The 18,438-nt window shown below is 34.6% G+C and overlaps 1 protein-coding gene across 1 annotated transcript in view; it reads right to left on the bottom strand.

The window, feature by feature from the left end:
- The window catches only part of LOC129230712 (AFG3-like protein 2), a 58,897-nt gene extending 50,231 nt beyond the window's left edge, over nt 1–8,666 (bottom strand). Inside the window, exons 1-3 of the mRNA XM_054865132.1 lie at nt 8,489–8,666; nt 6,473–6,650; nt 1,608–1,710 (exon numbers count right to left, since the gene is read on the bottom strand). Coding sequence (XP_054721107.1) covers nt 1,608–1,710; nt 6,473–6,650; nt 8,489–8,548 — 341 coding nt within the window. The 5' untranslated portion in view covers nt 8,549–8,666. The remainder of the gene's footprint in view (nt 1–1,607; nt 1,711–6,472; nt 6,651–8,488) is intronic.
- Between the last annotated feature and the right edge of the window lie 9,772 nt (nt 8,667–18,438).

Here is an 18,438-nt window from a genome sequence, read left to right as displayed (position 1 = left end):
TTTCCCTGTTTTTTTTTTTAAATAGTTACTTTTTCCTTCGGCTTTGCTCCTTGTTTTGACATTTCTTTGATGGGTGTGCTTGTAAGAATGTTTGAGTTCAGTTTTCTCCTTTTTTTCTCACATTGTGTTGCTTTATGCAATACATTGAAATCAGAAACACTAACAGACTTCTTTGGTGCACCGGAATCAGCATTTTTCATAAGTTTTGCCTTGTCTGGAGGTTGGATATGATGGTTTTCTACTATCAAGGTATGAGAATTAGTACTATTATTCTGTTTCATTGCCAACAACATCATAGTTCGCTAAAAACACGACAATTATGAGTCTCGATCCCATTCTTTAAACCCTTTATCGGTATTTCCAATTGTAGCTGCTTGAAGTAAGCGGTGAGCAAAGGCTCACCAATATTTTTGTCTTCAATAGTTTGTTCTAGATGAATGACCATAAAGTTATCACATTCTTGGCTACAGTAGGTTTGTAATTGACTGAAAAATGACACATCAAGAACTAGAGACAATGCGATGTGTGGGACGGCATCCCAACCATGATAATGATTTTTTTTTCACTGCAATATAAGATAGCCTGCAAAGCTATGTGAGATTTATGATTGTTAATAATTAACAAAGCGGCACATTTAGTTTGGTTTCATTCAATCAACTAATCATTTGGTCAACTAGTTTATATATAACCTCTGGTCACCCGCTTTCGAACGACACCTCCCTTGATTTAATGCGTTCTTTAACCTCAGAGGAGATAGAAACGCAAGGTTGCGTGGACAAACAAGCGTTTACAGGATTTAATAGAATGGACAACATAGTTAGTTTAATAAATTTCGAATCACGAGGCAAGTTGACTAGCTCGTCATCTTGCCCCAAGTTTCGGCCCGTCATCTTGCTCCGGACTGCCTGTTTGAACGGATTCCTCTCCATTGCTATAGAGGAAGGCGATTAATTGACAATCATTCATGGTAATAGGTAGTATTTAAACTAAGTTACTCATAAATACTAAAGAGACACGAGAAATCTTATCTGTATCTGTAGCAGAGCTTATTTACACATGCATAAAAGTTATAGCATGGCAACGGTAAACAATCAGAGCTTTAGAACTAACACAAATATGGCGTTTTCAGCTTCTCTATACTATTGCTGAACGAACAACTGATAGGAGAGCCAGAAGTATCCAGTTGATGCTGCTACCTAGTTTAAAACGGAAAAATTAAGGCATTCGTCATCTTGTCCGGCTCGTCATTTTGCCCCGGTCACTCCTACTAATAAAAATCTAAAAACAAGATTTTTTTAAATTAACCACACAACCAACAATATAGCTGCTTGCCTACCCCCCCCCCAAGACACAAGCTATCCCTGAATAGTGCAGTGCCCTCTGGTGACTAGTCAGTAAAACATTAATAGCGGTCTAGGGACAGTACGAGGAGCCCAGGTCCTACATTCCTTGAAATTTATTATGCTGGGTGTGATTTCTTTTTCTGTAACTTTTCAAAAACAAATAATTGTTGCACAAAAATCAACTCTTTTTGAATGATTAATGACACACACCCCGCTTATTAGATTTAATCCCAAAAAGTTGTTTTAAAAAAAAAAAAATTTTACTTTTTTGAACCACCTCCTCCAACATTAAACTTGAAAATCCAATCGGAGCTAGTCGGAGGTTTCGTAGTTTCTGCAGCTTTAGATGGTGGCTCTTGCACATCTTCTGAAAGTGAAAAAAATAATTAGGAAGAGGTTTTGATGAAATGAATAAACTTATTTTGTCATGAGTAAAAACAATAATTCATCAAAACCAGCTAACTCCATGAACTTTCAAGTGTTTTTATTTATTTATTTATTTATTTTCATAATTTGATATTTCACACCACAAAGCGATTTGGAAAAATTCTTCTCAAATCAATCAAAAACTGCAGCCAAAAACCTATTTTATCTCAAAACAAGTTTAACCCAAGTTTATACTACATGGAACAGTAAAAACGAACAGTTAACATTACTAACATTATTAAGATGAAAAGCTTAATCAACTTCAATTCTTGATTGTATGTGCGAGAGCAAGGTATAAAAGAGAGAAACCTCATGTATTTGATTAAATTTCAAACAGGAAAAAAAAAAGAAAAAAACAGGAAAAACAAGGCTGTTCTACTTCAAAACCAGCTCAAACTAAGACCAGCTAATCACTAAGTCTTCCATGTTTCCATTCCAAACCAATGCTTCTAGCGTTTATGAATCAGGTGCCTTACTTGCCTTCTGGTCTGGATCAAAAACCAGAGCTTACTTCAGGACCCTATAAACCAGAGAAACCATCTCTGTGATGTTCTCACAGTGATGATTTCACTCTTTGATGATAGGCAGAGAACATTGCAGTGGGAAGTGAAGTATGTAGTGGACACCATGAAAACTTTTTCTGAAATATTTCACTTGAGCAATTGATAATTACAGACTTTCGCAGTTACCAAAATTAGGAGTAATGGTGACATTTGAACTCTACTTGTTATATCAAACAGGTTGACGCAATATTTTGTCTTGGAGTATTTTCAAATTTATGAACTATCGCAACCAAGTTGCATGGATTAAGTGTCTTGGCAACAGTTGTAGTTCTGATAACGTACAAGGGCTGAATCATGCAAAAGAACATCAGTCACATAGAACGACAAAACCACTCAATGCACCTCCTTTCCTTGATTAATCAATTGATGCCGAAGTCAACTCAAAACTAATCCACAAGTGTTGCAGTTAAAGTTTTCCGGTGCTTCAGTTTTTGTTTAAATTCTTACATTATTTTTCGAGGTTAAAAGAAATCGTTTTGTTAATAAATCCCTTGGAAATGAATGACGGCAAAACTTTATCAGCTCCCCTCCCATTGTGATGCATATGAGCATCAATTTTTAAGCGAATTTTTGCATTACTGTTTCAAATACAACAGACTACTAGCAGAAATCATTTGGATGGGACGTCATCTGAAGAAATTGGTGCCCAAACTAATCATTACCAGTTCACATGGGGGTGTACATGGCATATTTTGTTAAGTCAATTTATTATGCTTTGAATTAGAACACCCAAAATAAATCTGTCAAATACATGCTAACACAAACAAATTGGAAAGATAGTTTCCTAAAACGGTCAAAACCTGCTCGGCGTTCTGTACATCTTAAAACGCATTGATCTGTTAAAATGTGAAACTTTTACGTGATTAATAGTTTCTTCTATGTAAAAGAGAACATTCAATTGATTTTTCATCTTTATCATTGGACACTCCCAGATCATTGACATTTTGTCTTTAAGTCATAAACAATGATTGGGTTCCTTATGGTAAAAGTAAAGCAGTTTAAGGGTTCCTAAAAATATAGCCTAAAAAGTTTGGGAACCTCTGGGGTAGAGTAGGAGTCTTTCGTTAAGAATCACTAAAATGCTAAGTTCTGTTAATTTAATGTTCACAGATAGGCATGCATAATGTATTGTCCAAAAAAGCTGTTTTTATAGCCTAAAAGATCTTAAATTATTATAAAATAAGTCCTTATCAAAAAATCTCAGCACAAAACATACCGCTAAAATGAATAAAATATGCAAAAAACAATGACAAAAAAAAAGTTTGCTTTTTCAGTAGACTATCATGCAATCTTAACGTTAAATTTTAGAGACAATACAGGGCTGACGATAGAACATGTCATTCTAATTAGAAACTAGAGGAAACCCTTGGGGAGGCATGACTTAGAATTGGAGTAGTATTAGTTTTATAACTTTTATGGGAGAGCCCAGCGACCAAATTTATAAGTGTCTTGGCTCTTGGTGGTCCCGACTGTTTAAGTACGAGGGGGGACCCAAAAGAAACCGGACTAATGGTGCAATGCCAATCCTAAATGTAGTAGAATGTTCTCCAGCTAGACGGCTCAAGTAGAGACCTTCACAAACCAGCTGTGCAAGTGGTGTCAGATTAGTTGATAATGTCTGATCGTAGTGTTGGTTTTCTCAGGTGTTGTTGCTTTCCGCCTGCAAACTCGTTAGGGCAGATTTGAAAGAACAAACAGAAAACTTGAAATTTTGCTTCCTGCTTGAAAAGTCGGCAACAGAATAGCTTACCAAATGTTTCAACAAGCTTTCAAGAATGATGCTGTGAGCCGTACGCAATTTTTGGAGTGGTTTGGGCGCTTTAAAGTGATGATGAGTGTTGAAGATCATGCTCGTTCTGAGCACCCTTCAACGTCTCGAAATGATGAAAACGTTGAAAAAATCAGCCAAAAAATCAACGAGAGTCATCGTTTTCCAATTGACGAAACTTTGGAAGAAACAAGAATGAGTTGGTGCTTGCGCAGGCGATCAGAAGAATTATTCCTTCAATATGATAACGCTCCCGTACACTTAGCCTTCACTATTAACCGCTACTTGGCCTCTCAGGGGTGGTTAGTCATTCCTCGACCCCCGTATTAGGCTGACCTAGCCCCCTGTGATCTTTTTCTGTTCCCAAGATTGAAAAAAATTCTGAAATCGAAGCGTTTTTATGATGTAGAGGCTGTAAAAACTGCTTCGCAACGGGCACTGAACATGGTCAAAGCTAAAGAGTTCCAGGGGAGCTTCTAACAATGGAAAAAAAGAATTAACAAGTGTATTTTATCTAAGGCTGAACACTTTGAAAGAGACAAAAGAAATTTTGTGAATAAAGTAATATATAAATATTTTAGAGGGCAGTTCTCAAAAGGTGGGAACAAAAAAGTTAACTTTGAGCAATTTCAAAAATTTTCGAATTTGATATCAATTTTGCTTTTATTCTATAGTATGCATACCTAGAACACAATATATGAACATGAAAAGACAGCAGGTAATTGTAAAAATTGTTAAATAGCAAATTAAATTAGCAGTCTGTAGGTAACAGATTTTGGACATTGTTGTCCTGTAGGTAACGGATTTTGGACATCATCATAATGTAAGTTTCACCATTTTTGACAACTGTTAATCTGATTTTTAACTTTTCCAATGAAAATTTTATTTACTACTTTTTGAATTTTGCAATTTAATGATAGAGGATATTAATGAAGTACTTGAATGGCTATACATACTGCTCTTTACAGATAATAAAGTTATGGAATGATTTTGAAGAAGTTGATGAAAGGTAGAAAAAAGTTTCATGGAAATAATTATACAAACTTGTAGTTTGATTTATTGGGACAAATAAGGAATAAAAATAGAGACAAATAAATACGACATATATATTTTTAAAGGAAAAATAAACAAAATATGCTTTAATAAAGAATGTAAAAAGTGACAGTTTTAATAATGAATATTTTTTCTAATGTCATAAGAATTAAAACGATGTCTAAAAAAAATATTATTGAAAAAAGAAATTCTTATTTCTATTTGGAGATTGTTATATAAATTATGTTTCCAAAAGAAAGAAGAGAAAAAAAAAATTCTAAAATAATAAAAGCGGTGGGAAAAAAAATTGCTAGCGCAGGTGATAAAGTCGCCAAAACTGGTGCAGCTGACGATTAACTACATTTGTCAAACTGGAATTCCCCTCTGGTAACCTTTGGCTTATCGTATACTGTGTTGTCGCCAACGGAGGTTTGCTTGGCGATTTTCGCGCAAAATGGCTTTCATAACGATCATAACGAGCCATGTTTCTGCTGTAATTTATGTATTGTTCAATGTGTAACGCATTAATTATGCAAAATACCAACGGATTAAAGAAGATAACATCATAATAACCTTTTTTATTGAGGTTAGAAGACAGTAGATTATAAAAAAAATTATAAATAAACGGACAGAATTATCGGCATCAAGATCGTAACGTCAATTGGACATCTCACATGTACGTTTAAGAAAAATTATTTTTCTTCTAAGATACTGCATAAAAGCTTATGAAAACACTTTTAAACAATTAAAAATTGATTCTGAGGATCGATAAATACCTTTAAAACGAAAACATCATGTACTTAGTTCTCAAATAATAGCATTGTAAAGATCGCAACTTTTGGACATGCATCAAATTTCAAACTTACTTTTTTCTAAAATCGTTTACAAAGTTAATAATCTGTCTTTACTTTTGTCATTTGTGTAAAATATTAATAAAAAATTCAGTGTAAGATTCATACCTTTAATTTTTTTTTTGAAACGTATGGAAATAATTAAAAAAAATTTTTTTTAATGGTACATTTGCTCAGTTAACGTTTTGGTACGTCCAAAATTGTGCCATTTAGCAAAGAAAATATTTTTTAAGGGCATTTAAAGAGCTTTTTTTCCATAATTTATGTCAATTCTTGTCTCTATATAGCATTATAATTTACCTCAAAAATTTTAGAGTTAATTAAAATGAAAGTTATTTGGTGCTGAAGCTTCAAAGTTGAAGTCTGTGTTTGCTCCCACCTTTTGAGAACTGCCCTAGAACAAAAATCTGGTTACTTTTGGGTCCCCCCTCGTAAATAAACATACTAAGTGACGTTAAATTATCGAAAATTCTATAGTTAAAAATTCACCTTTTTTCTCTTGAGATGACTCTTTACTCTTCTGGTCACTTTTTGCTTTTTTGCCATCAGGAAAATATTTTTCAAATCCTTTTGGTATTTTATCACAGAAAAGTTGCATTTGGGCAAGATACCTGCATATTATAGGATTGACTTGAAAGCTCTGACTGTGCAAACTACACTTGTTTCTCTAGAAAAAATAAATAAATAAATAAACAGTACCATTTGCAAGCTGTGACATACCAAGCATTTTGCAACGTTAAGTTTTAAAAAAAATCTGACATTAGAAAAATATCTAGCTACATTAAATTCCTTAGGTAATTGCAAAATGTATTAATTTGAGGAATCTGTACCTCTGGGTCAGACAAACACGAGTCCAAAAATGTCGATTTTTAAGTTAATACAGCAGTGTTTCAGTGTATGAAGAATCTTGTTCTGCAGTTAGCCATAACAACTTAATTTTATTTAAAAACATTAATTTGTAATTTTCTACCTGTGTTATAAGAGGGCAAGTCCCAGCCTTTGTAGGCACCCGACTATGGGTGCCCATATGCAAAATTGTAATGGGGGCTCAGATATTTTAACCATGGTTTAGCATGATATTTTCCCCATGAAAACCAATTTCAGGACAGATTAAAGTCTTTAAAATTGCACATTTTTAATCACTTATTCATTAATGGCTGGAGAAGAAATATTTTTACATTTTTGCAAAGAAAAAAATAATAAAAACAAGGAAGATCTAATTTCTAAGGGGCTTGCCCCCCCCCTGCCCCTGTATATGGGTACCTTTGGACCGGACGAATGTTCTTATCCTCTCCTATAAAGTAGACACAATGTGACTTAATTTAGTCTGGGTTTGAGACACAAAAATGTTTGCTTCGTGTCATTTCACCGTTTAATAAAATTATCTACAAGATTTGTCTTAACAGAACCATAAAAATGGTATTGTTAATTAATATTTTAACAAAACTAAACTAAAGCAAAACTAAAATAAAATGTGAGTTGCTTTCTTTTATGATATAAATTTTAAATCATATTTTTGCAACTAAAAATTTTTACTCTGCATTGAAAGACCATGCCCATTACACATAGTACTGTGGAATCTCATGATACATAATATGTAATATATTCTTGTTCATAGCAGATGTCACAAAAAAGAGTTATGCACCAGGGTTACACTACGGTCGAATTTTTCGCAAAATGCGAAAGTACTATCTGACTTACAAAAATAAAGCAATTCATTTTTTTTTGCTAGAATTAAAAATTAATTAATAAAAAGAAACTGCATGATCTGAGGGAGGAAGTGAGCATAAAGATAGTCAACTTCATCTTTTTAAAATCTTGGCTAAGATGTTTAAATTGCTATAAAGGTCCCTCCAACAATTTCATTATTTTGAGAACTTAATTTTTTGCTGAAGATGAAGCACACTAATATTTTTAGAAATGTATGAGAACGAATAACATTTCAGCATTCAGCTAAAGCTTTTTCCTAAATTTTAGCTTTAATGCTAAAGAATTTTTTTTAACTCGGCTAAAACCCTGTTTTGGACCCTACTTAAAAATGAAAATTTAATGTTTTTAAATGTAAGTTTTTTTTCCGACAACATTAAATAATGGAAAAGTAATGATGAAGTTCTTTAAATACTTCATTCACTTAACATTCTCTAGCTCTGGTTCACGACACAGTATATTATAAAAATTAGAGTTACTGATGGAAAACAATGCCAACAAGATGCACCATTCATAACTTTTTCAAACCAATTTATATTTAAAATCTTTATGTGGTTTATTATGAATTAGAAAACCCAATCGGTATTTAATAGATCTTTGATGCAGCAGCGAAAATTTAGCAGTAATATACAGAAAATAATAAAGTTTTAAGACCACATATATGTTACATTTTAAAAAGAAACAAACAAAACATAAATTGATGCATGAAGGAATGCATTCAATAAATATAAAAAGCAAAATTAACTTTATGATACACAGACGTTTAAATCCAGTTCAAGTTTGAATTAATCAACTTACGAAAAGTTTAAACAAATGTGGCTCTAGATGCTGAGCTGCACTATAAAATTTGTATGCCATTTCAATATTATTGAAATATTAATAGCATAAAGCTTTCAAGTATTTTGCCCAAAAAAAATACTTAGGTAACGACTTCAGTAATGATGAAAATAAAATTTTTCATTACATAAACAACATTGATCTCCGTTACGGAGCGAACAGTCAAAGTTACGAGGCAGAAAATTTTTACCGAAGGCAAAAATTTCATCCAAGGCTTCCCTACTAAAAAGTGTTGCAAAAAGTATAGGAATTATCTGTAAATTAAATTCTACTCTTTTAAATCAGTGGATGAGGAGATAGGGGTAGGGCAACCGATAAGTGATGCACTCTTCCACTTTTTATGTTTATTGAAGAATTCTCCACACAAGTAATTTCTCATTCGTAGTTACCTGTTTTTTTTTCCCTGCTATACTTGAATCTACCGATGTCTACTTTTTCTGATTTTCACCATGAATAAAACAGACGCAAAGAAATAAGCTGATAAAAATGCCTGAAATACTCTGCGTGTTCCGCCATTCATTTCAGTCATTGCTCCATGCCGAATTCCCTTTTTACTTCACCAGAATTGAACATGACTTTGAAGGACAAGATGCAAGAAAAGGGGAAAGTTAGGAAAAAAGTGAATTATTTAAGTAGTCCCAGTCGGGAATAGCCGACCAGTCCAGGAGCGTAGAAAGCGGCTGAGCTGGGGCGCTGGGGGGAGTTTGAGCTCCCCCGAAAATATTCTAGACCGACCCAGCTTCCTCAAAAAAATTATCGCACTATAGCTTTTTATAGTACATGGTCTACCTCAAACCATGGCCTCAAACCAAACCTGAAAAAGGAACCAAACATCAAGGACGGTCAAATGAAAACAATAAGCAACGTGATTGCTCAAAAAAAAAAAAAAAAAAAAAAAAGAAGCTAATCGTGAATGAGTTTAGCGTTTAAATATGAATAATATGGAAGGTGCTCCAGACATAACTATCAAAAAGAAACTTTCTAAGGTAAACAAATTATTCAATAATGTTAACTTTCCAGAAACTTCATTTTAATCTGACCTCCCAGGCACAATCTAAAGAATTTTCAGCGAGTCCTTTAAAATCCGTTGGTTACTCTTGCAAAATTTAACGCGAAAGTTTAAATAAAAGACCGTCTGAAATTTTGAATTCAAATTATGTTTTTCGCAATCACGAGTTGCAACACAACCCTACTCATAGGTTGCTACCCACTCGCCTGTTTCTAGAAACTGTTCCTGTCCCTCCTCTTGGGCGCTTACGTGTGCATAGTTATCCCCAGTAGCACAGCAGTATCGGCCAATGTCATAACCACGGTGTTTGGTAGATTGGCCAATATCGGGTAAAGTTGGGTCGGCTAGCGTAAAACGGCTAACTTTTTTACAATATTGGGCAATACTCGTTGCCAGTATTGGCCAATACTGGCAAATAAAAATTGGCTAATGTTGGCCGGTAATTTTTCCCCAGTATTGGCAGATACTCGGAGCGAGTTTTGGCCAATATCGGTTAAAGTTGGGTTGGCCAGCGTCGAACGGTTGACTTTTTAACAATATTGGGCAATATTTGATGCCAGCATTGGCCAGTACCGGCAGAATCAAATTGGCCAATACCAGGTAGCAATCTCTTTTGCAGCATTGGCCGATACTCAAGCCAGTACTGGCCAATGGGACCAGGTGACACTGGCCGATTATATATGTAACTATTAGCCTGTGTTGGGCAATACTGCTAAAACAGAATTCAGTCTTTAAAAAAAATCGGCATACAGGCTTCCATCCTTCAGTTAGGGTTTTGTTTTACCTCTTTTAATCGAAGGACGGAAATCTGTGTGACGTTTTTTTTTTCAAAAAACGGAATTCGTGTTTAATGAGAAGTGGCACCCATAGCTATGAAGCTTTGACACTGCACTAGAGGTATAAAACCCAAAACTGTGCGTTTGTGTTTTATTCCTAGCGCGCTGGTCAAAGTTCCCTCGACCTTTCTGTATTAAAACGATATGATTTACGGCTACAATAACTAGACTAGAGGAAAATTGATGGTTTATCATTTATTTTATAATTAGATTACTGACAGTAATATCTTTCATTTTTTATGATTTTTAATGAGAAAAAATTACTTTTTTTTATGCCAAATATTAAGATTGTGGGAAATTAAGATTCATTAATATAAAGAGTAAGGATCAGATTTAAGCATGATAGTTCTTCCCATTGACAGTATTTCCATCATAAATGTTTTTGTTCGCTCATATAAATGATATAATCAAAATCCTTATTTTTTTCTTAAATTAATATTTTGGAACAATTTATATATTTACAAGTTCATTGGGAAATTTTTTTTTATTCATTTGTTTTACATATTATCAGCTAGGTAATATGTAAAAAACATACATATTATTTATAACATAAATATGTTTCATTAAAACATACATATATATTGTGTTTACATATTATCAGCTTTTTTGTCTTCGTTTCGACCATTCAGTGTCCTTTATTTGATACTGTGAGACCGATGATCCCAATCTACAGCTCCAGCAAGTATCTGCCGATTCTGCGGCTGATAGCATTTGTATTTGCAGCATCCCACTTAATTTTTACACTTGCTAAAGAGAGAGAAAAAAAAAGCAGTCACTTAAAATATAATTACTTTTTTTTGAACTTTGCAATGTGCAAAGCAAACACATAGTAAGGATTACTACTTATAACCAACATGTAAATTGTAAACTACATACAATGGACTCTCGTTTTTAGCAGGGGTTACGTTCCACAGAAACGCCGTGTAAATGAAGACTTAACAGTAATGTTAAAATAGGTTAGGTTATGTTCCATTGATAAAAAATATGTACTAATTCCAATACAAATACACAATGGACATGAAGAAAATATGAATTAACTTAGGGAATATGAATAAGAGCTGTTTATGATATTCCTTTGGCAGTCATTTTTCTATGCAAGGCTTTTCCTTTGTGGGGCATGAGCACATCCATGGTCACTTGCATCATTTCCATGATGGGATCTTCCTTTATAAACAAATCAGAAAGATCCACTATCAAAACATGGCTCAAAATTTAAATGTGGAAGCTTTCGGTCGAGTATCATCATTGTTGATGTTGTTGGTTTTGTTCTTATTTGTCACTTCTAAAAGCTTTTTTTCAAGTGAGCTATGAATTGTGCGAGTTTAATAACATTACTTCTGAAAAGAGCTCTAAAAATGTCTCCAATGACTCAAGCTCCCTTATAAGCATGCCAAAATGCAGTTTTCATTTGTTATCTACAATCTTAGAAGTTTGAAATATGAAAATTTTGAAAAACTTAATGCATTTTAATGCTGCATCTGCATAAATCAAAACTCATCCATATGTAATGAAATAACGGTGTCAAATCTTAAACTGTGTGTAATGAAATCTGTGTAAAATGAGGGTATTGCAAATTAACTGGTAGTCAATCTGACATAAGTAGTGGTGCAACAAGAATGGTTTGAAGGCCAAACTCTCCCCAGAGTTCTTAGCTTCAACATATACTGCTAATTCTATTATTGTAGAAACGGTAGAGTTAGCAATTTGCTACCAATTAGATAAAATTAAACACATCAAGACTAGGTAGTTATAGACCTCCCCTCCCATTCAGGTAAAAATTCTTGCTGCTCCAGTGGAGATGATTAAAGACTATAAAATTATTTCACTGCTGATTATAGCAGTAACGAAACATTTTCCAAATCATGTCTTACTCTTTAATAAGACTCTTTACGTTGGCAAATTTATATTTTCAAAAAATTTCTCGCAGATTCCTACATTTTTTTTTTCTTTCTTTCGGCTTGGGGGAAGGGAAAAGTTCTCAACTTATACCCTTACCCCAAACCGATAAATGACAGCACATACAATGGAGTTTTTTTTTTTTACAACAATTATGTGTGATGAAATCATACGATTCCAAAAGTTTTCTTTGATAAGTTTAATTTCAGCTACAAAAATGATGCTGTTCACCATCAACTAAAATGTTTGCAGATCACATGAAAATTGCTCGTGGACCACTGTGGGCTTTTAGTGGTAGCCCCCATTTACCCTTGCAATTATTAGACACTGTAAAATAACTCATATACAAATACATTATCCCTCATATTATTTTAGCAAGTATTTTTAAATTACAAAATGAAAAAATTATGCATAACTTGATTTGCGGATATAAATGATTTTCTTTGAATGGTTGTGTACTTCTGTTGTTGTAAACAGAAAGAGAGAAGACTTATAGGTTCAATATCAAACAAATTTATGTAGTACAATCCTAAGCTAGGTAGTTACAGCAGAATATTTACAGGAGATAGAAATTCAATACAGATTAAATATATAAGAAAATCACTTCGAAGAAATTTTTATTTTAAATTTAGCTTACCACCATTAAATTTAGATTGAATTAAATAGAAAAAATCTATTTTATCATTAAGTAGTTTATTCTGCATAAATTGTTAATTTTATTACTTTCAAAAGTGATCTATCAAACTACTGTTCAGAGTATGGACTTTTGAGGATCAATACATTTCTTAAATTAAGATCAGATTCCATAAAACTTCTAATTTTTGCTCACAGTTCTAATTGTTGTATTTTGCAAGCAAAAAGGAAAAGAAATCCTAGAGGGTTTAGATGCTAATTCTTCTAATTTTTAAAAATAATTGTATTATTATTTTATAGAAATATTTTTTTGTATTCTAAATAATATTTAGAATATAAAGACAAATTTCTAGGCTTGAATAAGTTCAAAATACAATGAGTATTAAAGCAAGTCATCTATTTTCTTTGTCATTCAAATAAAGATACTTCACAATCAAAAGTTCTTAATCGTGCACTATTGTTGAATTTACTAAGACAATCTGGTGTATGAGCGTGCGTGTGTGTAGGACATGGACTTACACACACGCACAGTCCCGCCGGACCGCCACCGACCAGTAGCAGGGACTACCGGTAGGAGTCGCGCCTGGGGGGGGGGGCATTGGACGGTGGGGTTGAAAAAGGAACCAAACATCAAGGAAGGTCAAATGAAAACAGTTAGCAATCGTGATTGCTCAAAAAAGAATGCGGAGAGAGAAATAAGAAAAAAGCCTAGTTTACAAAAAAAAAAAAAAAAATTTTTGCTTTTTTTTTAATCTATTGTCTTTCTCTGTTTTATTTTTTTTTCATTTCTTCATAAAAAGTTTAGCCACGACCAAAGTAAATTCTTTAGCGAGCTCCAAAAAGTTTAATAATGTATGTGAAAATGTAATGTGAAAATATGTATAATGTGAAAATTGCAACACCATGAAGGAAGCATCATAGTTGAATAAAATTTAATACACAGTTGAGTGTCAATGGTACAAATAAATGATTACATTTTCAAACCAAACAAACAATAAAAAGAGATAGAAATTATTATTTTGTGCAGCCACCACGCGCCGCAATAAGAGCTGCTACACGACTCGGCATGGAGTGAAACGAAGTTTGAATATCTGTCTGCGGAAGAGTATTCCATATTGTTTGTATGCGCAACCAAAGTTCGTATGCCGAAGCAACAGGACAAGGATCACGAGCGAGACGCCGCCCAACGAAATCCCACACATGTTCAATCGGTGATATATCCGGAGAATATGTAGGCCAAGGAAGAAGCTGTACATCTGCGAATCAAGGTAGGATTTGACAGTCCTGGCGACATGTGGACGGGCATTATCCTGTTGGAATACAGCCCCTGGCAATCCTTGCAGGAAAGGAATAGCTTGAGGCTGTAAAACTTCATTTATCTATCGGGTACTGTTCAAATTGCCCACAGTTCGTAGCAATTGTGATCGTCCATGATATGCTACGGTACCTCAGATCATAACTCCGGATGTTCGTACAATGTGGCGTTTGATAAGGCACTTCAGAATGTGTCGTTCACCGGCATAGCGCCTGACACGAATTCGGCCATCATGGTGCCACAAATTGAAGTGGGATCCGTCAGAAAAGACGACCTGCTGCCAATCATCACGCCAGCTCATATGCTCATTGGCCCATTGTAGCCGCAGGCGGCGATGGTTTTGCGTGAGAGGAATCCTGTATAAAGGAATCCTTGCGCGCAACCCACGCTGCAGCAGACGTCTCTGAATCGATGAAGCACACAATGAAACACCTGTAGCTGTTGACCGCTGTGCTGCCAATTGTCTAGAAGAAGCTGTGCGGTACGTCAGCGCCATACTCACCAGGTGTCTGTCATCACGAGCTGACGTCACATTTTGGGGTCCACTCCCGGATTTCCGAGCTGTCCGACCCTCGTCCGTCCACTGCTTCCAACACGCATGATTGTGCTGCTGTTACGCTGCACACGAGCAGCTACTGCACGATAAGACAATCCAGCTTCACGAAGGCCGACGATTCTGCCCCGTTCAAACTCGGAAATTGGCTCAAATTTCGCTTTCGAACTGTGGCAAATGGTTGAAAGGGAATGGAGAGCCATCCCTCTGGACACCATCCGCATCCTTATTGACTCTATGCCTAGACGTGTTTCTTCGTGTATCGCTGTCCGCCGTGGTCCTACATCCTACTGAGCCGAGGCCGTTCTCGCTCTGTATTCTGCCTATCATTTTGAAATTAAGATCATTTATTATTCCTTTCTGTCTCTGTCTTTTTTCCAAATTTCATCACTTTCTGAGCACTCCATCTTGGTGTTGCATTTTCAATGTCGAGCAGTATATATATATATATATATATATATATATATATATATATATATATATATATATATATATATACTAGCAAAAATACCCGGGGTTGCCTGGGTCAGTAATAATTATTAGAAAAAATCGTTACTTGCTTTTGTTTTCTGTTTTAAGTGAAAGAATTTAAAACACATCTTTTTGACGTGATTAAAAATCGAGTTTCTTCCTTACCCATAAAACTAAAATAGCAATAAGTATAAAGAACTAAGTAGTATTGATTTAGAAACGAAAGCACTATATTTAAGCATATACAAATTTAAAAAACATGAAATTAATCTTCTCATATTTAAAAAGATTAATCTGTTGATACTTTTTTTTTTAACATGGAGTCTAAAACCTTCTCTGTATGGCTAATGAAGTACGAAGTGATTAAAAAAAAGTAGCTGCGCTCGTAATCCCCTTATACTTGCTTTAGTTATTTCGGGAAATTTCAATCATTGTGGCTCTTGGTGCGATTTTACCGAATTTGCGAAAGTCGTTTCGGAGTACCTTCGATAATGCTCCCCCATTCTTTCCTTCGAACATGGATCTAAAAAGCTCATAACTCGTTTTTTATTCTACTTAGAAATTTCGAACAGGTGCCATCTTCAGCAGAAAAATCAGAGCTTTCGATGGACATATAATGTAAATATGTGCAAGTATTTTTTCATCCCAATATTAAAAAATTTATACAAAAATTGTGTTTTATTGCCCCCCTAAGGGGTTTTGCCCCCCATAACGGGACGAAAACTACCCTATGTGTTATTCTGATGCATAAGCTATATTATTGTAAAGTTTCATCATTCAGGCTAATGGAACCCTTTTTTTCTGAATGAAGTGTTCCAAACGTGGTTCCAATGTGTACTCAGAATTTGCAGTGTGGTCTTAATATGTTTTCCAATTCATTCTCAACTGAGTTTCCAATCTGTTTCCAAATCTGCACCCAATCTGTTCTCAAATCTGTATCTTAGAGCCAGACTAACGTATGTCACATAATCGCTACTTCACAGGAGAGCGGGAAAACGTTTGCCTGGTGCGTACAAAGGATGAGACTTGCGCTCTTTCAACACTGGTAAATAGTTACCAAAGTTTCCTTTTCTTAGAATTACGTTCATATGGCTCGATGCGGACCAGGACTCTCCATACAATGCACGAATAAAGAAAAAATCGCAACTTTTGGAGTCACGCAAGTCTGGCTCTGAGGTACAGAAATGTGTTCAAAGTTTTAAATCTAACAAATATCCTGAGCTGGACACTTTTGGAACAGATTAGCAGCACATTTCAGTACACTTTCTTTTTAACACAACACATTCGGAACTCCTTTTATTGCACATTCAGGCTACTGGAACACTTTTTTTCCGAATAAAGTGTTCCAAATAAAGTGTTTAGAATGTGTACTGAGAATTTGAAGTGTCATATCAATATGTTCTCAAATAGGTTTCCAACCTGTTCCCAAATCTGTCCCCAGTCCATTCTCAAACATGTTATCCAGTTTGAATTCAGCAAATATCCCGAGCTGGACACATTCAAACAGACTCGAAGCAAATTTCAGTTTACTTTTTTTAACGGGGCATATTCGGAACTCCTTTTAGCGCACATTCATGCAACTGGCGCATTTTTTTCTGAATAAAGTGCTCCAAACGTGTTTTAATTGTGTACTGAGAATTTGCAAAGTAGTATTATGTTTGAGAACAAGGTTTTTTAACTTACAGGCACAGCTTCTTCGACAGCTGCATATCAATGATTTTTATGTTATTAACTTAAACATTTCGTTCCCTTAAACTAGAAATCCGTAACACTTAGATTATGCGACATTTCCTTTTTTGAGAGACAAGTTCTCTTAACTTTCTCCTCCGTTAAAAAAAACACTTCAAACGTGGGTGAAATTACTTTGTAAAACGATATGATATTAATTTTCGTTACAGAGATATCGTCGCCAGATGCTGAGATATTTTTGGTCACCATAAAATGGCGCTAAACAGTTTCATCCGAAATGTTACCAAAATAAGTAATACAATTTGGTGATTGTTTGAAATTGTGCAAAAAGGAAAATTAATGGAAGTTTTTGTGTTGTTTATGGATTTGCCTAATTTAGTTGCTGGATTATTTAACACAGTAAAAAAAGTCTTTTGAAAATTCTTTGATTGGCGATATTTTGTTTACATGGTGAAAACTGAGAAACATTATGACGTAGTCTTCGGCTTCAAAAACAGCAACGTTGAAAAAACTGCCAAATGCATCAGCAACGGAAATCTTTCTGCAAAAATTTTGGCAATCTGCTGGTTGTTTGGATAATGAGTAAGTGTTCAATCAGCATAAATAATAATAAAAACCATTAATTACATTAAAGTTCCGTTTAAATGGAAAATCATCAGCCAAATCATGTATTATTTGCCAATCTTGTGCAAAAATCTTACTTCAAGATTTGACTTGAGAAAAGCCTTGAACAATCACAAAAAGCAAAGAAAGTCAACAATACAACAATTGTCGCTATCGACAGGGAGTTGAGATGATACACTAAATACTGTATTGAGTTGAGGAAAGCCTTCGAACATGGATCTAAAAAGCTCATAACTCGTTTTTTATTCTACTTAGAAATTTCGAACAGGTGCCATCTTCAGCAGAAAAATCAGAGCTTTCGATGGACATATAATGTAAATATGTGCAAGTATTTTTTCATCCCAATATTAGAAAATTTATACAAAAACTGTGTTTTATTGCCCCCCTAAGGGGTTTTGCCCCCCATAACGGGACGAAAACTACCCTATGTGTTATTCTGATGCATAAGCTATATTATTGTAAAGTTTCATCAAAATCCGTTCAGTATTTTTTGCGTGAAAGAGTAACAAACATCCATACATCCATACAGGGGGTTGCAGGTTGTTTAGTTGGTGAAAAAGGGGTCGCGACGTGAAAAGGTAGGGAACCGCTGTTTTAGACGCATTTTTTTAAAAAATGCGACTTTTTCAGGATTTCTACATGTAAAGGTAGACTTAAAATTTCAAATTTGTACCGAGCAGCAAGTTTTCGGGAGACCCCTTTAGTTTAGTTATATAGCCATAATTTCATTTTCAGTTGCCACATTATCCAGGATTTTCATCTTTAGGAAGACAAGAAGGCACTACGCTAAAAGAAATTTTTGGCACTACGCTGAAAGGTTGCGTACGGAGAAAGGTTTCAACTGGCAAATCGGTTAAACATTGCGTCCTTGTTTTCGTAAAAAAT

Source organism: Uloborus diversus, chromosome 9 (assembly GCF_026930045.1).
Source record: "Uloborus diversus isolate 005 chromosome 9, Udiv.v.3.1, whole genome shotgun sequence".
NCBI lineage: Eukaryota > Metazoa > Arthropoda > Arachnida > Araneae > Uloboridae > Uloborus > Uloborus diversus.
Note: the sequence above shows the minus strand (reverse complement) of the source record. Positions and strands in the feature narration are given on the sequence as shown.